This window comes from Aptenodytes patagonicus, chromosome Z (genome assembly GCF_965638725.1).
Source record: "Aptenodytes patagonicus chromosome Z, bAptPat1.pri.cur, whole genome shotgun sequence".
Classification (NCBI taxonomy): domain Eukaryota; kingdom Metazoa; phylum Chordata; class Aves; order Sphenisciformes; family Spheniscidae; genus Aptenodytes; species Aptenodytes patagonicus.
In genome coordinates this window covers 82934090-82958243 of record NC_134982.1, presented here as the reverse complement: position 1 = coordinate 82958243, position 24154 = coordinate 82934090, and the positions used below count along the sequence as shown (strand labels likewise).

At 42.9% G+C, this 24154-nt stretch overlaps 1 protein-coding gene across 4 annotated transcripts in view; it reads right to left on the bottom strand.

The window, feature by feature from the left end:
* Positions 1-23769, bottom strand: part of VCAN (versican) — a 113329-nt gene extending 89560 nt beyond the window's left edge. For 2 of the 4 annotated variants that reach the window (XM_076361914.1, XM_076361917.1), the window contains exons 1-3: positions 23561-23769; positions 15539-15614; positions 6421-6792 (exon numbers count right to left, since the gene is read on the bottom strand). In XM_076361914.1, coding sequence (XP_076218029.1) covers positions 6421-6792; positions 15539-15608 — 442 coding nt within the window. In that variant the 5' untranslated portion in view covers positions 15609-15614; positions 23561-23769. Of the gene's footprint in view, positions 1-6420; positions 6793-15538; positions 15615-22640; positions 22707-22802; positions 22812-23560 lie in introns of those variants that run through there. The other 2 variants (XM_076361916.1, XM_076361915.1) reach the window with 2 other exon arrangements.
* Between the last annotated feature and the right edge of the window lie 385 nt (positions 23770-24154).

The following is a 24154-nucleotide window of genomic DNA, read 5'->3' as shown; positions in this document are numbered from 1 at the left end:
TTCAACATCAAGAGGCGGTAAGGTTTCAAGACAGATAAGTCTAAAAGATTAAATAAAAGCATCTCTTCAAATGCCATACTTAAGAGATAATGAAGGGGAGTTCTGGCTGTAGAGAGAATAAATCAATTAGGTTGTCAACACACAATCTCTCAGGGCTAAAGCACAATTGAGTGGCAGCGTTCCCACATTGGAAATAACTCCCGTTTATTATCATTATAATGCCTGTAAGAAAGAAGAGTTTGCATAAAAATGAAAATGTGAATTACCATCTACTCTGCTTCCCTAATTGCTGCTTCTTTCCATTAACAAGGTCAGTATTTTAAGCCTAGGATTTTCTTTACTGGTTTTATTTTAAAAAAAACCAAACAAAAAACCTAAAAAGACTAAAAAAGTCTCTCAGACTTGCAGCAGACTCAAACAGAAACTACCAAAATGAGGCCCATGAAAACAGTGGTCTCCCAAAACATCAGTAAGAAAAGGATAAAGTTCTGTCACTATTGGTAAAAAATATTCACTGACAAGATATGAAAAAAGAGCAACAAAACTGGAAGGATCCCATTTTCCACTTTGATCACTTCAAAGCAAATCATCTCCAAGGAGGATAACAAAAAATCGGCTCAAATAAGTGGTTTGTTCAGATATTTTTTTTTTATTACACTTGGTCATACATGTTATTTTTTATTGTCCAATATCATAGCACCACATAAAACAAGAATTTCATTAAATATTCAATTATGTTCCAGAATGAAGAGTACTGTTACATTGCACTTCTAGGTCAGCTTTTTACAAGGTATCTCAAAACTATTTTATATAAGTGGACTTTGTTATAACTAGAGAGAGGGAATAAACATGGACATAGAGAGGTACAGCAACACTTTTACAAAATCCTTTCTGGGATTCAACTCACCAAAGTTTGCTTTGCCTAAAGGTTAGAAGTGCAGTCCAAACTAGTCATCTAAATCTCTCTAATCGGTGACCAAGGATAGGGACTGCCAGAGAGCTCATCTCACCCAAGACTCTCATCAGAGAGAAGCTGAAGGTAGCACAAGCCTGCGTGTTTAGCTTAGACTATGCACACAACCTTAAATTGTCAAAAGTGAAATAAATCCCACCCTGACTTCAGGTTTCCTCATTTCAGACTTGGCATCCAAGTCAAGGTTGTGAAATTGTGTTCAGTAAGCTATTAGCAGGCAAGTGAACACTTGGGAATGATCTTCAGAAGGCATTACCTGCTGGTCATCAACCTCCATCTTGTTCCCAAATGTCTCTACCGGGATACAGTGAAAACCCACTGGTGTCCAAAAGCAGCTAAAAGCGGGAAGCTCAGTGTGAGCTACTGAGAAGGGAAAACCATCTCTCTTAAGTATCTGAAGGCTCCTAAGACCTGACATTTTCAGACAACAGTGGCAAGGAAACGACTAAGAATGAAGACCAAATAACATTAAGCATTCAAAAACTGTGAGGCCAAGGACTCCTAACGTGAGACAGTTTGACTTGTGGGTTTAATAACATCAAGAAGGGTCAGAAGAAAAGCTCAAAACACTGTAGGAAAATGAAATTACAAGAGCTGACAAAGGAAGAGTTGCTCCTGAGAAAAAGGGAAAATTTCAGAGGGACGTGCAGAGAAGGCAGAGAAGACAACATGTGCAAGGGAAAACGAATATGAATTACTTGTTCTGCATATTTCTCTTCTTGTAAGAAGTTGAAGCATATAACACTGTAATACTGTCAGATCCATTTTGAACACAAAATATCCCTGTCTGAGAGGTCAATGTAATTATAGCAGCAATCAGAGTGTAAGGAAAGCATTTCCCACAATTAGTAACAGGAAAGGAGGTATCTAGTGTGATGAAACTGCCCCTCTACGCGAGCCTGCAGACCTGTCGGCACTGGCGCTGTCCCCTGCCTCAAGGACAGCTCTGCAGTTGCGATTAACAAGCAGGGCAGGCATCTGGCTGCCCCAAAACTTCCTGCGTGGGCTAAAATTAAGTGTTTCACTCCTCTCTCTTACACTTTCACCAGCTGTAAAATGAAAATAGTAACATATAGGGTACAGTTCACTCTAACTCCACTGATCTTAGAGATGAAATATGCAAAGCACCTGATAACCCATGTGAATGGGTGCTCTCGCTTGATTTCGGGATTAATAAAGGCATGTAGCACAGCACATAACATGGTTACTTGCAATACCAAAGGAGTTAGATTAAGTGACCCAGCATGTCCTTCTAGTCCTACATTGCTATGACCTTCCCAGATCAGATCCCCAGGACTGTACACACAACCGAGTCACCCCGGTTAGTAACGCAAACACAACCACTCTTATAACCCTAGTGAAAACAAGGCAGATCAGACTTAGCTTTAAGCTGAGCCGTTTAAACAGAGTTCAAATCAAACTATTTCACCTCTCTCACAAGCTAATGATGCACATAAAGGTACGCACTGCTCTGCGGATACAAGATACCATGGTAAGCCACAGTGTCTTGGTGATGTCTGAGCTCCCAGTGAACAGAATATAACCAGATATTGATACCCAAGTAGTTGGCATAGGTTGTGCCTATAACCAAAGCAAAGAACAAGCACAGAATTATGGCAGTTTCCAAGATCCTGCCATTCTTTAGAAAGATTTTACCTGTCAAAAAAGGATGTAGTAGAAATATGCAATGTAGAGACAAAGGCAACATGGGTGATTAAACATGTATATCTTACTTGTGAATAACAACTAACTTAACCAGCTGTGGTTAAGTGGTGGCTTAGCCAGGAGTCCAGCTGTGGACACTAAAAATTTACATACGTTGAAAAAACAAATGGCCAAAAAAAAAATCTGTGCAGGATTGTCTAACATAAAGCCATCACCTTTGTCCATGGGTGACAAGTCTCTGAGCAACAGAGTACATAGGAAAAACAGTTACGTTTGCCCTTCGGTATCAGCTATTGCTGCTTTCATTGGAACAGGACACTGTGACAGACAGATCTTTTGTCTGAAATGGTAGACGTGAGTTTGGTTTTGGCCTAATTTGCGAGGAGCGTAAATTAGGCAACAGTTGATTATATTAAAAACATAATCTTCTTCTCAGAACCTATATAAATAATCCTATGGCAAGGTAGGATTCGATGCTGAAGCATTTTGAGTCGAAGCACCAAAATACAGGTTTGTCATATCAAAGAAGGCAGTTTTGTATTTACATCCCATCTTCTTGGTAAAGCTAGTATTTATACTGTTGTTAATAACATATAAATCTGACTTTCTGAACTTCAGAAGTTCATTTGCCATCTAAAAATAGCAAATTAACTGTATATTGACATGCAAATTATCAAATTTTTCTGTTGGGATAGCTACACAGAAAAAAAATAGTTGAACAATTATACACATCTTTTGTAGACAGTCTTGGTCTTGAGACTCAGGCAAAAAAAAATTAGGCATTGAAAGTTTTACTGTTTACTTTCCATGACTAATACCAACTGTTCAGCTTGTACAGCTTAACCTGGGAAAAAACTATATGCTACAGAGAAAATTAGTCTTTCTTAGAAATCCCATTTTTCATTCACAATACATTCCGTCACTGGTAAAATACATTCATTTGATGCACAATGGTTTCAGCTGCAGTTTTATATTCCTAACATACCCAAAGGAAAGGATAGAAATAGCAGTTACAGGTTGTTTTTTTTTTTTTTTCTTATTCAAGTTAGCTCTCCCAGTTTTCTTACTTGCAAAAGTTCATTTGAAAAAAAACCAGCACAGCTGTCTAAGCTTATCTACCTGGCTTCATTGATGCTGGAATGTGCTTTCTGTTTGAAAGTTTCAAATGAGGGAATGTCCATAAAACAAATGGAAATCCTGAAAATATCTAGAACTCAAGTTCTGCATGGGTTTAAAAATACCCAAACAAACAAGCATACAAACCCTATAAAGTTATCATAATAATAAAAGAGCAATTTCACCTACTTCAGCAGGATGATGCAGATAAGCTTTGGCCTACTTCATTTGGCCATTTCTGAGAAATTTATTAAATTAGACTTAACACACATAACAGTGTTGGCACTTAAAGAAAAAGATAATGTTTTCTGAAGCTTTAGTAACATTTCTTCCCACACCAAAATTGCCCCACACAAGGAATTTTGCAGAAGCTTCCTATCTTTAATAAAATGCTTCTGCTTCACTTTAGGGTTAAGCTATATGATCAAGCAAGTACTACCTGAGCCAGAGTTACCACTTTTTCTGCACACTTGTAATCCACTGAGACGCTAAAGCAACACATGCCTGCTCAGCCCTCAGAGAGAGTGCTACACAAATGCATTTTATGTTTCACTTGTGATGAGCATAAAACATGTTATCAGGACTTCATGGGTTGCACTGCAAGCACCAACCCCAGCTCCACCCGGGGTAGCTGACCAAAGCACAGTGCTGAACCATGCTAGCCATCAGCTCTGAACTTACCGCAATTAACGTGGAAAGATCTCCCCACACCATGCTAACAACAAGGCAGCAAAGAATGCACAAAAAGACTGTACAGAATACCACGTCTCTCCAATTGTTATTACTTTGGGATGCAGAATCAAAAAGACAACATAATGGAAATAAATTACATTTGGGACTAATGGTTTTTTGGGTTTGGTGGTTTTTTTTTTTAAATTAAAGTGAAATCACACCAAAAAAACCCATAAAGCCTTACTGAAATGAGGGCAGAAGATCCGAGCAGCAACATTCACATGAATTCCTTATGATTCTGATAAATGGTATTTGTTTACTTAATGTAAAAAATGGAGAATGGAGTGCACAAATGACAATCTAACAATGCTATTTACCATTTGGGTCAAGATCTGGCCTTTGCCCCTCCTGACATTTTGACATTAAAGCAATCATGGAAAAGAACAGTTGTAGAAAGAAAATGGAACGTGTGATATTTTCTTTCAATTAAAAAAAATAAATCTGATCTGTTCATCTCATTGCAGTGTTTTGCAGGAGCACTAACTACAGAAGTTGAAGTATTGCCATAAATCATCAGATATTTTATTGTAGTAAACATCTGCTGCTCCTGGATATGTAGTCAGGGGAGCACTTGAAAAGGAATAAAGAATGCCAGGTACACTAGTTACTGAAAAGTAATGTTCAAACCAGGATTTCTTTTGCTTTTGCCGTTAGGACTAAACAGTTTATGAAGTTATACAGACATTAATGGTTACACTGATTTATTGTATTTCCAAACTAAGACCACACCTTCAAAACCTTTCATTGAATCAATGCCAAAAGACTGTTCAAGTTAGGTTAAGCATATTGGAATAACAATGCAGTATTAAGCTCACAAAAAAAATCTTAGCCAAAGCCATAATTTCCAGCAGCTGATATTAATGTTTGTTTTGGGATTCAGTCATTTGAGCAAATACTGAACTTTCAAAAAACACCTAAGTGCAAAGGAGTGCAAGGCAGAGTCCAAACTAAGGCTCACATGAGCTGGTACATTCACACAGCACAGTGTTGTTCTAAGCATGCAGAGTAATTTGGGTCCAGAATTTGCATTTACATGGCACAGAGCCTGGGCTAATATGTCCTGCCTTTCAGCACAGTCTGTTAGCTCAGGCTCAGCACCAAACTGACAGGGCTATACAGCGCCAGGCTCTGGAGCGGTCTCTACGTTGTACTTATCGTGCTGTATAAGTAGGCTCCTAGGAGAGAAACACCTATAGATCAGATGCTCCTTTTGCCACTTACATGCTTTTGAAAGTCCTGTCTCTTCTGTGTCTTTACACGTACACTTCCCCCCCTCAAAGTTTTGGAGGCTATTTCCTTATAGTGATGGCAAGCAAACTCTTAGCCCTGGATCCTCCACATGGAAGAACATTAGCAGCCACCTCTCTACTTGTTTTCCTGCAGCTTCTGCCAGATGGGTTTCCTCCTACCTATCCAACCTTTATTACTGGGACAAAAGAAACTCTTCTTTTGTGCCTGACATGCCTATCACAGAAAAAGTGGCTCCCAGTTTTGTTGACATTATGGTTTTGTACATCAAGTGGCAAGACAGGCCAACCACAGCTCCAGTAGCAAAGCAGTTGCTTCTTTTCATCCTACACAAACTATTAAAAAGAAATTGCTTCTGCCTGCCAAGTCTGTCTTCTTGTAAGGACACTGACATTTTCAGACAGATGTATTAGTACAACACGTATCATGTTTCAAAAGGGCTGGTTTGAGAAAACTTTAGAGTAACCTCCCCAAAGGTGTAAGTGAGAAATGAGAGAGCTACAGATTGGAAAAGATTCGTAAGAATAAATAAAAGACAGAAAGAGAATGGGAAGAATGAACAGTTAAGGAAGGGCAAATTGCTAAAGATGCTCCTTTAAATGCTCTCTAGTTATACATTAATTACTAACTTTTACTGTTTTAACTGGAATCACTGTTGACTACAAACGAAATAGATAAATCCTTACCCTCAACAGCCAATGATACAATGCCTTGTGTGTCTTCAACTCCGTACATAACATCACAGCGATACACCCCTGCATCACTTGCACGCAGCTTAGAGAAAGTCAGCGAAGCATCACCGGTCTCCTCTGAATGGGTCGGAACAGACACTCTGTCTTTGTAGCTTTGACCTATTTTGATGTTGCCATTTTGGGCCACCAGGACTGTGGTTTCTTTTGCATCTTTTCCACTTTTATCCAGTTCAACCTTTGACCATTTGATTCGAAGATACTCAGCTGCATAGCTGGAGGCTATAGTGGGTGTGGTTGAAAAGAAGCATGGCAGGACTGAAGTTCCAGAGAGGGATCCCTTTATCAGGGTTTTTTTTTCTGCTTTAACTAGAGAAAGGGGAGAGGAGAGGAGAGAAAGGAGAAATCACATTAGTGCAACAGCAAAATCAGAAACAGATACATTTCATTGTTATTTAACGATTCACAGACATGCAAGACCTGAAATCCATGAACCTTAGCTGATTTGTAACAGGACTGATTAGTATAAGCTAAAAAAGAGTTTGCACCAATATCCTAGGCTGCTGATGGAGCCCTTTTCTGTTTGGGCAAATTTAATTCACTGCTTTCTGACTTATTTTCTCCATTTGTTATAGACACCAATTTATTGACCTTCTTCGGAAACTGTTTTGAAATTTTAGATGACAGATGAACTGTAAAAGCTATGGGTTTTTACTTCATAGGAGGAAGACCACTCTGAGTGAAGGATGGTGAGTTACCTCGCATCTATTGCTGGCCAAAAGCATGCATACAGGGGAGCTACTGATGTTTACACCTTGCCTTACCTCACAGTAGCTTGTCCATTTGCTTCTGTCCTAAGAGTAGAACATAGCCCATGACGTCCCTTACTCCATTATTCTTTCAAGAGTTAACTCTTTTTATTACATACGTGCTGAAACAAAAGCCTTTCCAGTGAGATTCTCCCAAATAGTCATTCTTTTAAAATTACTTCCCTGTAGCCTCAGGGACTTTAACACACTGCAGAAATAAAGTATTTCAGGATGTTAAAGCAAAGAAGGAAGTAAAGCGCACAGAAAGTCCCTACTTGGCTCAGACTTGACATGATAGGACCTTTATCATTTTTTATGACATCTCCAGCTGCAAACATTTTACAGTGAAATGCTTCCATCTGACAATATCCTGAGGGGAAAGTTTGACTACTGTTCATCCAACCTGCACACAGCAGCTGTCTGAAGAGAGGATTTCTGTTAGATTTATTTTTTTTATGTGATGTTATTTCACCATACATAATGGCTTAATGAAGATTAAAAGCTGATGCACAACAGTATCTATCTTACCTCTTTCACTATCCTGCACTCTAACATTTTTTGAAAGGTATAACATGCTGATCATTAATTTGAAGTGAGCTAGTATTCATAAAGTTTAGAAATACAATAATTTCAAATACTTGTGACCAACAGAGTGATACATGAAATAGGAGACACCAGCACATGAAAATTATCTACCTATTTATCTATCATCAGAAATATCATCTCTCCATAAAGAGTAGAAGATTTTTGGGGGAAAAAAAAAGAAGAAGAAAAAAAAAGAAGGGGGGGGGAAGGAAAAAATTGCTCATTAAGTTGATTATTTTTAACAGAGATAGATGGCTTTATACAGGATAAAGTATTAATAGTGTTATCTAAAAAGGTTCAATACAAGAATCATCAGCTTGATGGCCAAGCATTTTAATAATAAAGTACTAACTGGAAAAACAAACAAACAAAAAAGTGGACTGACCAAGAAAGACCCAGAAGTTTGAATAGAAGTCCTCAGGTCCTTTCCATCCATGCCTACCTAACTAGAAATTCTTGGGAACACAATGCAGATACGCTCAAAATAACTATATCAAAACTGATTAGACCAGAGAGAGTATAACAACAATGGGGTAGTGCTGTGCCAAAACAGCTGCTTTGCACCCAAAGCTCAGCTGAAAAGTTCACATGGAACGGCACTGTCTGAGCACATTTACCAGCAAGATGCCCACTCTGTGATTCAGGCATGCGGTGAGATTTTCATTCTTCTGTTAACTTGTAAACAGAGACTGGTGATGGCACAACTCACATTTAATAGTCAAACTAATCACTTCATAAACTTTGGGCACAGATCTAGCAAGAATCTATTTGTAAAACAAGGAAAGACAAAAACAGGTCCAATATAAAAGTGAAGATTGGAGAATTCACAAGGCTTGAAGACAAGCTGGTATAAGTTACTGAAGACTAAAGATTAGTTCAAAAGCTTTGATTGCATACACATTTCTTAAGGAAAAAAAATTCCATTGAGGTTTTTTTATTTCCATAAGGAAATAAAAACTCAGCTCACCTAGAGCCAATTGATTGCTAAAAACTAGAAAGGACTGATTTTATCCTGAAGATGTACGGTATTGAAACACCACTGCCTTTTACATCACCTTTAATTTCTTGAAACTTCACTGAGTTACAGTGGGGTAGAGATAAAGAAACAGAATGAATACTCAGTCCTATCAGTTGTGATGGAATTACTGCCAAATTGCACAGGTGGGAGATTAAAATCAGTCTCAAAATATTTAGTATTTATTATGATCTCTTGTCATCTATATACATTACAGGAACTTCTTAAATGAAAAATGACCTAGTTATAATTATCCTGACTGACAGAATTTTAATAAACTTTTGAGAACATTGTTTCTGGTTATGAGTGATCTGGAATATCAGCACTGAACCCTGAGGAAATTTCCTCTCTTTAAAATTTGTGTCTTCACATCAGCAGATTGAAACCCTTGGCAAACAACACATATCATCATGATATGCAAACTAGATCTAGCCTAAATTGGGCTACATCCCAGAATAGGAGACCATGTAGCTACAAACATGCCCATCTAACTGTAGAAAGCATTATAAAACACTATAGAAAAGCACTCTTTGTTTTGACGAGGGGGGGGGAACAAGGTGGGGGGACAAGGAGGGGGGGAGAAGGAGGGGGGGACAAGCTTTTCCCTACTGAAAAAAAAAAAAATATATTTGGCACTGAAACATACAATTAAGTGATGTTCCTGCACAGTTCCAAAAAGCTTGATTTCTTGCAGCACTCCAAGTTGGTTAGTCAAGCAGAATTTATGGGCCAATGCAGAAAGCATCAATATCTTCTATTAATCCATATAGCCCTTCTGTTCCTTTAGCATTTTACCTATGCATATACTCCATGTTACGTCTCCTTTTCAGCCAGTATCAAAGGTATGTGACAGACTATTCCTTACAAGGAACATGAAGGGCAAAAATATGAACAAAATATTTTGTAACTGTCAGTTGGAACACAAGCTGAGAAAAGCAGGTATTTGCCAACATTGTTTTATACCATATCTCCACCTCGCCACGTAGGACCTAGAATCTTGTAACATCATGTACTCTTAAACAAGAGGATGGTTTGAAATTACTAAGCTGGTTGGCGATTAATATAAGCAGTCTTTTCTGTTGCTAACTAGTATGTATGACTCATGCATAATTAATTAGGGAAAATACATAGACAATAAAGAAATAAAATACACAGCTAAGTACAAATCACCTGGCCACAAACACATATCTTGGCAGAACTCCCAGCAAAGTCAATGGGAGATGATGGGACTACAGAGTCGGGCCAAGAGCGGCACAATGCAGTCAGATTACGGGCAGACTCAGTAGATAGCATACCTTAGCAGTTAGGTATTTTTGTTGTCTTCCCCTGTTTGAATATTAAATATCTCCAGCATCAGAATAAGTATCAGGAACAGAATGCAGATTGAAAACTTCTCCAATGCAATGTTCTGACAGAAGACAGTCCTGTCAGGTCTAACTTACTGGGTAGGATTTTGCCACAACTTATTACTGTCTTATTTTCTCCAAACCTAAAGCTATGACTATGCATTTGTATCAGTTTATCATGGGGATGATGGCATGTGGCACACTCCTTTAAAAAAAATAAAAATTTAAATTCCAGCTTGCCTTTTCATGCTATTTGTCCCCATCAAAACCTGCCTTAGGTCCTCCCAGTCTACCATTTCAGCTGCAAAGTCAACTTATCCTATCAATGACACGTAGCTTGATATCTTTCTTTTGAAGTGGGAGACAAGCTACAGAAGAACTTCTTGCTTGAGAACAAAGTCTCTTTCCCTAGGATTTGTACATTTTTTCTGTTGTAAATATTACAAAACTCTTAAAACAGTCATTTAAAGAGGAAAGAAAAAAAAAAAAGGACAGAATTCTGCCCATTTGTATTACATTAACCATAATTACCAGACCGGTAGGTCTGTTAGGGACAAGAAGTCTGAAGAAAAGAATGTCCTACATGAAGTGACACTGCTTAGAGGAACAATTTTGTTACATAATTAAGCTTAACTGAACAGAATGTTGCTGCTGAGTATGCAGAAAAACCCCACACGCTTAAACAATAAAAGATTCTATTTATTTTAAGCCAAATTTATGAGACAAAAAAAATTGAATCCCATTTTTTAGTTCATCAACAACCTGCCTAGACATATGGTATACTGCCTTGCCTACCAGCAGCAACAGAAAGATCAATGAAATTATGTGTTCTGTTAATCTGACTACTAACACTGAGCCTAAGAGAAGTCTTTTCATTAACCAAAAATCTTTCAATGAAGATAATGATAAATTAAAATGAATGCATCGCTTACAGAAATTTGTATGAAACTCTGACAGCAGAGGTAACAGACTGAGACCCAACAAAAACCCTCACTGCGTTCTTTACCAGGTGATTTGTGGTCTGAGCAAGCAGAATAGGAGAAGGAGGCGCAGAGTGATGAAGAACCAACTACTTTCATATTCCGCAAGAAACTCACAGGAAGCCAGGCAAATGTAAATCTCAGCTGCAGAACTCAACATAACATACACCGACATCATAGACGTGCACACATGTATTTTATAGCACATGTAGAACATGATCAGATAAACTGATGTTTAAACTGGTATATTATTTATATACCTTTGAAAGAACATATCACACACTACAATCTAGTGGATCTCTACTGTCTTCTGGATTACAGGGCTTTCACAAAAGCATACTCACTCATGGCATGACAAACAGTCACTTAAAATGGGTAAGATAAACTCCAACATTGATCATAATCACAAGGTCCAGCTTGTAAACTACAATATCCTAACACCAGCCAGCTCAAAGTGAGTAAATACCACACTAGCAGTAGGCGTAAACCTTGCTCATGAACTTCTGTCATTAATCCTTCAGATGTACCAGAGCAAACAGCAAAGGTCTTGCAGAGGGGCACTCCCGTGACCCCAGAAGCTTAGACCGTATTTCCTGCTGCCTTCCTGACACACATCTTCTGAGAATTTAAAGTCTTAAAGAAGCCATGCAAGACCATTCTCAATTTGCCCTCAAAGGAAAAATACTTTCGTTGCCACATAAAATGTAACGAACACACCATGCAAACATGCTAGGTATTTATGAATGTGACTATTCACGAATATAAGAATGGAAGAGAAAAAGATGGGAATAATGATTAGTGGTGAACACATAAACCTTTGCATGCTTATAACTTGCTGTGTTCTAAATTAAGCCTCAGTTTCGTTATGATTTAATATTAAGACTCACAGATTCCAGGATTTACGCTTTAAAAATAACTGCTAATTTTAACAAATTTCCCACATGACTCTCAAAATAAAAATTTTAAACTTTCAGAACAATTTTGTCTGAGAACTTTTTAAAGGAAATATTGCAATGCATCATATTGAAGTGACTAATTAAATTTAATTAAATCATATGGAGTGATCCAATCCATTGTGGGAATGGAAGCATGAGAATTTGTTTAATGAAAGATTTCAAGGCTTCAATTTTATATTCGAATTCAGGATTTAAAAAGAACAAAGTCGAAACTTAAAATGTCTAACTCTTCAAAATGCAGAGATATATTTTATTTTTAGACTATTTTTTTAAACAAAATAAACAGCTGTACCTGTAAAGATTGTCTGTAATCTTGTAACACTCGTGCTCAAAAATGTTAGTACACAAACTGACTGATATTTCTACAAAACAGAAGAATATGAGCTGATCCCACAGACTCTATTGAATCAATTCATGAAAAAGAAAAAAATTTTCACTTTTGTCTTCTTCACCATGGCCATACTCTGAACATGTTTAAGACTTTCTATGGCAAAAGTATGGCCCCCAGCTTCAAAAAATAAATCCAGAAAGTTCACAGTGCATTCTAGGAACATAAGGGTCTTCCTGAATTCCTTCTGAAAGATTCAGGCAAATAAGGACCAATCAGAACCTGGTCTATATACCTGAGAAGCCCTTACCGGGTTGTTCATACAGAACTTGCTTAAGTACTAAAAATTCTGCTCTGGAGACAACATGAGCCATTTAAGAGGTGATAAAAGGTGGAGCAAGTCAGGGGACATCTAAAGGTGCCATCCCATGTTCTACCACTCTAAGCATCCATCCCACTCCTCCCCACTTCCAGTGTTGCACTCCCAATCCCTGAATTCTGCCAGCACTAGCATTTGCACAAGGCAGTGAGTCAGATCACAGGTCTGATCCAGTGGAAAAATAACCTGCAAGAGATGCCATATACCCACATAAATACTAGTGTCAGCACAAAGGAAAGCACGAAAACTAGCACCAGGGATGGAAAAGGGGCAGGACTATCCCATCTAGTGCTAAAATGTATGTGCGATTAGACTGACCATGGAACTATGCCCTAAGTAAACATGAAGAGACTTTCAATAGGTCATAACAGAAACATCAGGTTTAAATTTCTTGTCAGATTCCTTTGCCTTACTTATTCTATCTCCTTACATGTTCTCCATCCCAAGATTGATTTTCAGGTAAAATCTTATCTTTAGACCTCTCCTCATGTGAGTGATGTACTACCATTTACTCCATTTTGAAGCTGACTAATTATTGCTAGCAGCTCTTCCTTTTCCTGTATCTTAAAACAGACATTTCTGCCTTAAAGAAAGCTATAACTTAGAATGACAGAGTGGTTTGGGTTGGAAGGAACCTTAAAGATCATCTAGTTCAACCCCCCTGCCATGGGCAGGGGCATCTTCCACCATATCAGGCTGCTGAAAGCCTTGTCCAACCTGACTTTGAATACTTCCAGGGAGGGGACATCCACAGCTACTCTGGGTGACCTGTTCCAGCATCTCACCACCCTTACTGTAGAAAATTTCTTCCTTATGTCCAATCTAAACCTACTCTCTTTCAGTTTAAAACTGTTGCCCCTTGTCCTGCTCTGGTAAAAATTCTCTCTCCATCTTTCTTATAAGCCCCCTTTAAGTATAAGTAGCTTATCAAATAAAAACTTCCAAGTTCACCGTGTAGACTTACATTATTGCAAGTCCATGACCTCTTCTGACAATAGCTGACTCTCTGAATGCTTCGTATGAACGAATTATTAAATGTCAGCTGTGGATCCAAGATCCATTACATCAGTCTACACTTACAGACATTTTATGAAATAAAAAAACTGGGGGGAGAAAAAAACACTTGACACAATAACCAAATCAGTCTCAGCCCTCCACAAATAAGAAAATGGAAGCTCAGTTTTAGTGGTTTGTCCCCTATCTGAAGCTTTGAGTCTCTTGTCCCTGAGGACAAGTCTAATCGTCCTGGCCTATTGTATGTTTAATGAAGAATGGAAAAACAAAACCGGCTTTAAGGAGGAAGTAATGGTAGGAAATAGTAAAGGATGGTGCTCCCATCCTGCTTGGGGGAAAAAAAAACCACTTTTTTGTAGTTGGCTCCACTAAGCACAACGGTCTTTTCCTCTATCTTATAGGACTACCGAAAGACTTTGCTAGCAACAGCGTTCAAGCTGGGGAAAAAAAAATGAGTACATTTGATTTTCCCAAAGGCTAAAATTCATCTGAGGAGTTCCTGGAAAGGAAAAAAAATCAAGAAAAATCTTGCTTTGAGGCTTGGGAAAGCTATTATCCCAATTTTGTGAGTCTGCAGCAGCTGTAGGGATCTTTTTTTTACTAAAGGCTTGACTCAAACTTTCAAATAACCATGGCAACCACACATGAATACATACATTAGTGTTAGCATGTAATCACCAAGAGAAGTAGTAAAGGCTCCTCCTTTCCACCCAAACCAAAGACCTGCAGCTGCCATAACATGTTGTTGCTCCAGACCCCAGCAGCCAAGGGACCTGCCACAGGTTAGTTTATGGCAGCCCCCCCACAACAGGGGGCTGGCAGCCAGACTGCCCACTCCAGAAGCATGTCCCCAGCTGCTCCTTGACAGATCACAGAGCAAAGCTGAGACTGGGGCTACTGGTTTCCCCTGTAGCCCACTTGCACGTGGCATCTTGCACCCTGAATACAGAGAGGGTGCGAGCTGTGACCTCTAGACCCAAAAGGTTGCCATGGTACGACATACATGAGCACATGCATCGGGATCTGACTGGGAGGTATGCCAAACCAGTATTCCTGTAGCCCAAAAATTCCCCCATTTCATTCACCACTTCTGCAGCCTCCGAGGTTTGTCCCAGGGACCTGCTCCTGCTCCCATGCCACCAGCACTGCTCGCTGCTCCCTCCAAGGCACCAGGCTGAAGCTCCCATGCAAGGTGTCTGCCCTCCACTAAAATTAGCCCCCCTGTCAGCCCTCACCTTATCTACTGCAAGGAGCTCCTTAGTGGACCATGGAAAATGAAGGTGCAAGACATACATGGCCAACAGGTCCAACATTTCAGAAGCACAGGTTTTAGAAAAGGACTAAAATGCATTCTTGAATATTTGGAGAAGGCAATCTATTTTGCTTTACACAATGTAATCCTATGGCACTTTCTTTATTATTACTTCAATTATTGTAATGGCACTCAGGAGACATCAGACAGGCAGGTAAAAACCTTGTCAAGAACATGCCCACCCACCAAGAGTTTTCTATATAAATCAGTAAGGCAATGAGGAGAACATGGAAACAAAGTTAGTTACACAGTGCAGCAAAAAGAGTAGCAGAGGCAAGACCAGAAACTGAATCTCCTGAGTTTGTGTTGTTTCCTGAGTCCTGTGAAATACCCTACCAATTGGACCACTAAAATGAATTTCAGTAAATGGTTCTGTGTATAACAGACTTACCTTTAGGTAGCATATATGTTATAACTAACGTAGAGTACATCCATAAGATACTTTTTATACTTAACAACATCTTGACCTACAAATAAAGAACAAAGGAGTAAGCGGTTAGTATTGCATTGTGTCCTTATCAGGTGTTGAAACTCAGTACATCAATATTTGTCATTGATATTAGAAGCTGTTATCTCCTTAAAAAAAGATGTTCAGCAGGACAGTGAATAGTTCTTAATATATTGATCTTCTGCCATTTTATTCACTGTTTTAAATTTATTCCCATACAGTGGTAGCAGTAGATGAGTATAATCTGATGACTTTTTCCTGGTGTGATGTTGCTGGTTCGGATCCAACCTCTGGGTGGTTTTATGCCCGTAACACAAACTACCCTGTGATTTAGCAACAGCTAACAACCTGGTTCATGTCAGAAAGGGCTCCCATGACAAACTGCTCATGAATTTTGATGGTGAGTCAATGTTCACACTACGATCCTTCCCATCTGCAAGTAGGTTGCCAGATGACTTTCTACTTTCGAGGTTTCTCCATATAGTATTTTATGGTAGAAATTTGTTATAATGACAATGTGTCCCTATCAAATACAGATTCATAATAAATTTCAGGTTATTGAGTCCAAAGTGATACTCAGACATGTCAGTTCCCTTTGGGTTTGCTTCTCACTTCCTTTACAGGCTCCACCTTCTAACAGCTGAAAAGTTCTCCACATATATCATATGTACATAATAATATATTGCATGTTTATAATAGTATATCTTCATTTTTATTCCAGTTCTTAAGTTACGCACATTGAATCTGTAAATGTCCCAAAAATTTCAAAAGTACGCTAGCAAAAGCATTACAAGTCCCATAAACATCAACTACTATAAAGGGTTTATAAATAGTCCCTCTTCCATATAGTTACACACATGTTCTATCTAGCCAACATAAGAAATAACTTTCAGCAATAGTTTGTCAAACACTGCCGTTGAAAAATTTTTATCACAAAATCCTGAGTTTCCTGATATTGCTGTCAAAATATGCTACTTGGGTTCTTTACTTGGGCAAGTAACCCGAACTGATAGTTTTTTCCTGTCCAAGAGAGATTATAGTTGAACTGCTTTAAGGAACAGTGAAACAGCGATTTAATAGATATACATCTGTGTTATAACTATGGAACTTGTATTGCACACCGGTATTTCAGCATTTTTTACGTTAGCATTTTAGTTCTTTAGTACTTAGATATAATGCTTTAGGATTAAAACATTAACCAATACATTCAAAAACCCCCATAAGGTATACCGAACATGATAGCAAGACACGCAGAGAAACATCTTCAGAAAACTACTGGTGACGTGTTCAATCTCAGGAAAGTTTTCTCCACAGCTTACAGCTGCAGCCCAAACTTCACATGAGTCTGTGTGAATTGGCATCTATCCTGTAATGGCTGAACAGCTCAGAAAAGATGCAAAACATCTCAAACCAAGCCTTTCCAATGAGGCAATCTCCAACATAACAGCATCATGTTAAAAATTCCCACCCAAAAGGGCTGAAAACCCAAGAGCTTTTCATTCCCTATACGTGAATGGCCAGAGCTGGCTGGTTGCACTGGGAAACATATGCTGCAACCTATTCCCAGGGCGTGGAGGAAAGAATACAGCTGCTTTCCGTAGAGCAGACTGCACGCTGCCAAAGACGCCCCATCTCTGCTTCAGCTGTTCAATAGAGCTGAGTGTATAATGTGATACCACTTATTTTGCAGTATTAACTTCACGGAATTCGCACTTTTTATGACTGAGTCCCAAACAAGAACCGAGACTTCTTTGACTTCATTCAGTTTGAGCCCTATCTGCCATAAAACTTTTTCTGAAGGCTCTAACACATACTCCCAACACCAGCCAGCCAGAGTTTTATCTCTCCCTACACTTACACAAGCCAAGCTGTACATGGAGAAAACAAAAGTGGCTATTTAATAACTAACTTTAAAAATCTATACTGTGCCCTGGTATACTATGTATGCCCTAGTAATTCCCTGTAGAAGGTTGTTATGAGTGAGGAGGTTGCACAAGATAAGAGCTGCAGACATCCAAGTCCCTTTAATGCAATGGACCAGCTCTGAAATACAGTCACATGTTTGCTTAGATAAACACCTAAATGATCCTCATTATCACACAATGTTTAAAAAAAATGAGAGGTCACGCTGAGCCTACAGATGTGCACAGACTAGAAGGCCCTTCAAGCAACCCTTGTATCCTGAAACTGCTGGAAGCCTCAAGCACCAAAACCACTGCAGACTAGTTCCTTCAGTAACATAAGCACTCTGAAGAGAGCACAAAAAGAAGACCACAGACTTCTCCACCTTTAAATGCTGGACCCTCCTGCAAGACAATGTGAAAGCTCTGGCCCCTGTGAAAGCGGAGTAGCTCCATACCTTCTTTTGAGATGTTCTGTCCACATGTGTTTCCCATGCATCACACACTGGCTACATCAACAACTAGACAAAAATCTAGAACAAACTGTTTACAAGTTCAGCTTTCCATGTTTACCCATACACTTTATCTCCCTCCTCCCCCAGAAGGCAACCTTGGCTTTTGGGACCAGAAACAAGGAAATCAAAGAAATTCGCTGAGAAAAAGAATAAAGGATTTTCTTCTTCCTGGAAGACAAGCGTGCTGCATCTTAACAGGGCTGGTTGCATGTTGCAACTGCCACCTGCTCCACGGCACCAGCCCTGACCAGGAGTACCTGCGTACTGGGCACATGCCAATGGGAGGCCCATCGCCCTCAGAAGCTCATTGCAATACTGTCGTGACAAGAGGTGGTGTAACCGCTTCCACATTTGGTAAGACAGCAAACCCTGCTGCTACACTCAGAGAGAGCTGAGAGCTCTGAACATGAGCTTCTGCCCTGCACTACAAAGTCCAGAGTAGAGGGAGGACCTCATCTTCCCATTCCTCTCCACTTTGCGCACAAGCACAGAGCACTGATCGTCTGACATCGTGGTGGCGACTGCATTACAAATGCAATTTGAGGAATCTTATTGAAAAAACCCTCACATCTTCAGCTTCCACAATACATACGCTCACAATGAAATATGAAAACAGAAAGACAACTGTGGAAGGATAATTTTCAAGATATCCTGTGAATGCTGAACTCAATCATCGGTAGGGAAGAGAGCATTCATGGCTGTGATGGCTACTTAACCTTTTACTGAGTAGTGCAGGAATTACACCTGCTGCACCAAGAGCTCTGATAGCTCAAAAAAATTGCATTGTTTGAGCATGGAGCTTAATATGAGACACCTGCCAAAAATCCCCACCCGACTCTCGGCAAATCATCTGACAACCTTTTCTTTTTCTAAATCTCCTCTATCCCAAGGTGCTTACTCAAGCTATGAAAAACGTTGGGGGAAGGGTCTGATTTTCAGCCCTTAGGCTCATGAGCATGATTCCCATGCAACCCTCCATGCACGAGGGTTTTCACACTCCGGTCCTTGGTGGGCTCCCCTAAGCACTCCTCGATTACTGAATGCTGTTCCACTACAGCTGCCAGAATTAAATGTGCAATTACTCCTGCCACCCTCTCCAAATGACAGCGTGCAGATCATAACGGCAGTACCTCGCTCAGCCCCCCAGGGCAGCCTAGCTTAGGAGAAAGCAGCACTCTGCAGACCTGGTACCAGCAATCCTCCTCAAGAGCCACAGGCGAGGCAGAGGCTGTCACTTACACCTAGCACCCCCCGATTCCTGTGCAGTGCTGCACAAATTTCCAGGCCACCGTTATCAGATGTGACTGCTCCTGCTCCTCCCCTTTTGCTGGCAGAGGCTGCAGCTGACTGTGCTCCCTTGTAGCCACCTGAGCAAAATCCCTGCTCTAAAACTCGTTTGTATTTCCCATTCCTGCACTCTACAGTTTACAAAGGCTGGCTGGCTGCCGTTCTGTCCCTGAGTCCACTGTAATTAGCCAAAATCCTTCTGACCATACCTTTTTCCATGAGCTCCCCCCCCCCCGCCTTGGTGTCACTACACCTAGAGTAAGAGAAAGCCATAATACTATGAACACAGTAAGAAAATCCTGCCAACTCAAGACTGCAAGACTTGAGTAAGTGTTTAATTTCCACCTTCTGTTAAAAAGTATCTCACTTTATGTGACCAAACTCGGGTTGCCTGCTGGCTAGTTTCCAACTGGACTGATCCATTTTATTAGGAGCTACTACTACAGGCAGACTGATCTACAGTAGTAATTTGCACTACATTTTTGAACTGGATGCAACCCTGAGCACAGCGTCTATTAACCAGAAGATGCCAAGTCCTTGACGAATTTCACATCTTTAAAAACTAGCAGCAGAGGTTCTCTCTGTGGGGAGAGAGCAGGGCTTCTGTTTTTGCAGGCACTGCTACCTTCCCTTACCACAGCAAAAACTCGTAGGAGCAATAAGTTCTGATCAAATTCCAGCTCGTGTTTAGTTTACAATGTAAGCTTGATCTCACACCAATGCTATTTTAATTTAACCAGATGGGAGAACATCATGTCTCTCTTTCTGTTTTAAACTCCAGGTTAGGAAAGACAGTGAATTGTCCTGGCGTGGAACAGACTAAAATCTACCATCCAAAAACTATTCCAAATTTCTCTGAAGTTGAGACAATAAGAAATTAGCTACTTTCAGAGAGGTGACACTGTCTTTAAAGGCTACAGCTTCTCAGGTCACACTAAGATTGATTCAGCACATGCTCTACAGCTGTATTGTGAAAGCTGGACACATTCCTTAAACATGTAAAAAGCAGCCTCTGCACATTGACCCTCCTCGCCTCCATAGTGAAAGTCAGGTTCACGTAAAAAAAATTAAAAAAAAAAAAGGGGGGGGAGGAAACCCTAACAGAACCTGGCACTAGAGAAGTGAATTGAGGTTGCTGCTCCTACTAATGGGTAAAATGGTAAATTACACAGCTTTCCAGTGAAACACCAGCAAGCTAGAAATGACCTATCCCAGATCAGTGTGTGTGTAGCACACCTCTTGCTACCTTCCGAGCTCTGCCTGAAACCTTCACAGCTGCTATTCTTTCTCAAATGCACACAGCCTGCACTTTCTTCTGCTTTTGCATTCCTTTGATCCTTTTATGCCATCTGACTGTTAATTGCTGACATGTATCAACCTCAGTGTAAGGGCTGCCTAATTAACTTTGCCAGTTTCACCACGTCTCTGCCATGTGATTAATTAGCCCACTGTTCTGCCACATGGCAGACTCGGCTTGAATTTGGTTCATCAGTGGCGTCTGCTTAGGCCGTTACCACTTGCAAAGGTCCTCCTAAGGCCTCCGAGAAGGTCCTAGGGGCATCTGCATCATGCCTTCCTCACCACCTCCAGCGCCAGCAGCCACAGGGGGAACTCTTCCCGCGCTGGAGCCTCAACAGGCGAGCGGCGCTGCCTCCAGCCCCGAGCGCAGGCAGGGACGCAGACAGGAAAAGTGACCAGAGCACAGCGTGTTCTGGCGCTCCTCGCTCTGGCAGCTGCCGAGAAGCTGCTGCCTGAGGACATCCCTCCCAGGCCTGCGCTAATTTACGCCAGAAGTGGCTCCGGGCTCTCGGACAGCCTCGCAGAGACACAGTGGAAAATTGTCAGAGGCAGCGCATGGAGCGAGGCCCCAGAGCTCACGTGCCTGCAGAGCCACGCGCACCCCTGCGCTCCTTCCAGCATCACCCCAAACGCAGGCTCTGCCCTCTCGCCTGCCAGCCTGCTTTCCAGGATAGCTGTGGACCTCTTCTGCCCCACCTCACCCCAGGACTCACACCACTGGCACGATGAAGGGAGCAAGGGGCACGTATGAGGAGCAGCAATAGGAAAAAGACGTAAAGATGCAGCTCATGGTGCCAGCGGGTGCAACTCCACACCACCACCGCGGGGCTCAGCACAAGGACCAGCGTGTTGGCTGGACGAGGGTTTCCTCAGCGCGTCTTACGGGCTCGTCCAGCGTCGGCGTTAGCACTGGGCGCTCAGGAGGCTGCGGGTGCTCTTACCCCCCCTCAGCCGGGCCCCGCGGCGGTGTCCCCGCCGGGGCCAGCGCCCCCGGGCCCGCCTCACGCCCTGAGCCCGGGGCGCTGAGGGGGCCCGGCCGCAGGCCGGAAACCCGGCGGTCCCGCCCCGCTGTCAAACACCACCCGACGGGCGGCCACCGACGGCGTCGGCTCCCGCGTCGGTCCGGGGAGCGCGAGGAACAGCCCGAAACGCCGCGGCGACAATTTTTAAAAATTATTTTATTATGATGATGATTTTTTCCCTCCTCTCGAAGGTGAGGGAAACCGGAGCCCTCTGGCGGGAAACGAGCGACTACGGAAACTACGAGCCCGCCGCTCGCCGCCAGGGGGCGCCGCCGTGCCGCCGCCGCGCCCGGCCCGTCCCGTTCCTCGACAGCGGCCGGGGCCGCGCCCGCCTGCGGCGGGACCCCCCGGCCCCGGCCCGCCGCTCCCCGCCTGCCTTTCCCCCCTCCGCCCGCCTGGGGACCCCCCGGCCGACCCAGGACGCGTCTGAGCAGCGGCCGTCGGCGACCCCCACAGCCGAGGCCCGGCAGAGCCTCTCCCCGCTCCCCGCCACGCCCGGCAGCGCGTCCCGGGGGCGGCCGGGTCCGCCTCGCCAGCGCGCATCGCCGCCGGAGCCAGGGCTCCCCGCCGGGCGCTGCGCCCCTCTCGCTCCGCCAAGTCTTACTCACTCCTTTCGGGAAGGAAACTTCCCCTTTCGCTCAGCCTTTTTAAGAAAAAAAAAAAAAAATCCACTAAAAAAAACCCTAAACCCACCCCACATTTACACTCTTCCATCCTGGGATAGGCTTCTGCAACACGTTTCAACCCTCATTCCTTTAAAAAAAGAAAAAGAAAAGAAAAGCCATCGAGGCTTAATCCCGAAAGCCGAAGCCCGGAGGGAGAGGGGGTGGCCGGGAGGACGTGACAAGGGGGACAATGAGGGCTGGCCCCGGCCCTCGCCCGCTCCCCGTCGCCCCTTTGTGTGGGGACGGTGCCTGGGGGCCGCCCGGGCGGGGGCCGGATGGAGGCTGCCCGCGGGGTCCCATCCTCTGCCGTGGGGATCCCGACCCGCTGCCGATGCCGCCCACACACACACACCCACCCGCTTTTTCCCGCCGTCGAAACTCCCTTAATTCCTTCCACGATGCTCTCACTTTTTCTTTGTAAAACAAAGGCGAAATCCCGAGGAGCGGAGGGGGAAGGCAGTGCCCGTGCCCCGAGAAGCTGGCCGTGGGTGTAAAAGGGGGCGTTTTGCTCCACTGACCTTGTGATCCTCCTCCTCACCCACCGCCCCCCTTTCAGCAACGAAAATGTGGCTCAGAGGACGCCTGCTCTCCGTCTCCCCTGGAGAGATGCTGTCTGAGCGCCTCAGCCCCGCTCTGCCCTGTGAGCAGCTTTCCAGGAACATCAGGGGAAGGAGAGAAAGAGAAAAAAAAAAAAAAAAAAAAAAAAAGGGAGGGATGGGGAGAACACACAAGAGCGGAGGAGACTGAGCACACGCTTTTCCCAGCGCAAGAAAACCTGGTGGCCGGAGGAAAGGTCCATTCTCGTCGCTCCTGCCACACGGGCGCTTTGTGTGTTTAACACCCGTACGAAACAGCTTCCTCCTTTCACCCTCCTGAGCCCCGTCGCACACCAAGGTGCAGCTCTACCTTCCCGGCCATTCAAACAACCAGTACCAAAGACTTCTGTCAGGGCTTCCACCCCAAAGTCTTTTATTTCCTAGTTTTCTTTGTTCTCCTCTTCGTACCAGGGGATTTTTGTGGGTTCCCGAGCATCCCTTCTCCTCTTCCCCCGCGTGTCGTTGAACTTACCCCAGGTTGTTTAAATTCACCAATCATCGCTATTCTCTCCCTCTTAAGGTTTGCAGTTCAACTCTTTGTCCTTACAGGTACCAGCAGTAAAACAATCGGTTTAAATCTTACACTAGGTGTTTGCTGGTAATCATATGTAAAGAAAAAAAAAATAAAAACCAACAGAAAACACAAAAAAACCAACCCGCATTAAAAGAGTTATAGTTACCTTAAAAGGTAGCGTATTGCAGAGATTGCAAAAAATCACAACGTGGTGGCTAGGCTAGTCCAGAGATCCCAGTGGCCGCATGAAAGAGTAAATCCCCTCGTTAGTGCTGGAAGGAGACGGCGGTTCCGGGGTCTCCCCTTCTCCCAGAGCTCGGTCTCCCCTCCCTCCCCGCCGGCGAGCACCTGACTCCGAGCTGCGGAGCCTGAACCGAGTTGTGGGCAAAGGGAGCTCGCCTGCAAGTTCAAATGCGAGCCTCAGCCACCCATCATTATTATATCGTTGTACCGTCAGCGCTGCAGAGGAGGGGCGCTGGCTCGGGGAGAGGAGGGTTCACAAGCTTTGCAAAAGCCTCCTTGCAATTTGCAAAGCTCCCGCAGCTGCTGGGCGCAGGAGAGCCCCCAGCGCCTGCCTCCGCGGAGCGGCGCGCCCCACTCCCCCCCTCCCGCCGCCCCGGCCGCCCCCTCGGGGAGCCCTCGGGACCCGACAGACCCCAGCCCGGGAGCGGCCCCGAAAGCACCGGGGAGCCGCAGCCGGTGCGGCGGGACGGGTGCCTCCGCTCGCCCGGCATCGGCCCTCCGGAGAGGGGCAGGCGGG